This window comes from Bison bison, unplaced genomic scaffold (genome assembly GCF_000754665.1).
Source record: "Bison bison bison isolate TAMUID 2011002044 unplaced genomic scaffold, Bison_UMD1.0 scf7180017864089, whole genome shotgun sequence".
Classification (NCBI taxonomy): domain Eukaryota; kingdom Metazoa; phylum Chordata; class Mammalia; order Artiodactyla; family Bovidae; genus Bison; species Bison bison.
The window spans coordinates 368,953-369,803 of NW_011494661.1; the positions used below are offsets into that span (position 1 = coordinate 368,953).

The window sequence follows — 851 nt, forward strand, 5'->3', positions numbered from 1 at the left end:
AGAGACAGGTGTGTGTGTGTGTGTGTGTGTCGCTCTTGGGAGGAGCTGCCTCTGCTGTATGTCTGGGAAGGGAGGTGGGGACAAGGCTCACAGGAATGTTCTGGAAGAAGGGTATCTAGAACCTCCCTGCCCTGCCGTGACTCCACATTTGGTGCAGTGGGCCCAGGGCAACAAGCACCCCCAAGTGCCTGTTCTGTGCGTCTCCACTGGGACGCGGAGGAGAAGCCAGTCAGGTGGGGAGCAGCCTTGTCTCAGGGTGGCAGTGAGACTGCCGAGCGGGGCTCAGGAGCACTCCCAGGAGCAAACGGGAGACAGCAGGCGGAGACAGGAGAGAATACGTGCGATTTAGCACCTGTTTCTCCTTCTGGAAGGTTCTCTCTGCTTCCTTCTCAGCACACAGATGAAGAAAGTTATGTTAACGGTATTTAAGCACAATCATGGCGCCTACCAGTTCTTCAGAGAAGCGCTGCAGTAAGGAGCTGGGCCTGGTGGGGGACCCCTGGGCAGCGGAAGCTGCCGGCCCGTGTCTTTTTCCCTGTCCTGGCCCCCCTCGTCCTGACACGGAGCTCCTGGGCCTGAGGTCCAGGGGGCAGGGGCTGGGGGAGATGGTGTGGGCGCGCCTTCAGCTTGGTCCCCTGCCCTGCTCCTGAGCCCTGACTCCTGGAGTGGAAGGCAGTCCACCGCCCCCCACCGACCCTTTCCTCCTGCCTGCCTGCAGATTTGAAATCGATGACTCTTCCCCAAGCATGTCCGGTTGCTGTGGGGAGGACTGCTCCTATGAGATCCTGAGCCGGAGGACCAAGTTTGGGGACAGCCAGCACTCCCATTCAGGCGGGCACTGTGGCGGCTGC

The 851-nt window shown here is 60.6% G+C and overlaps 1 protein-coding gene across 1 annotated transcript in view; it reads left to right on the forward strand.

Moving 5' to 3' along the window:
• The window catches only part of NAA40 (N(alpha)-acetyltransferase 40, NatD catalytic subunit), an 8,306-nt gene that overhangs the window by 4,892 nt on the left and 2,563 nt on the right, over nucleotides 1-851 (forward strand). The window contains exons 6-7 of the mRNA XM_010837972.1: nucleotides 394-471; nucleotides 719-851. Of these exons, the coding sequence (XP_010836274.1) occupies nucleotides 394-471; nucleotides 719-851 (211 nt within the window). The remainder of the gene's footprint in view (nucleotides 1-393; nucleotides 472-718) is intronic.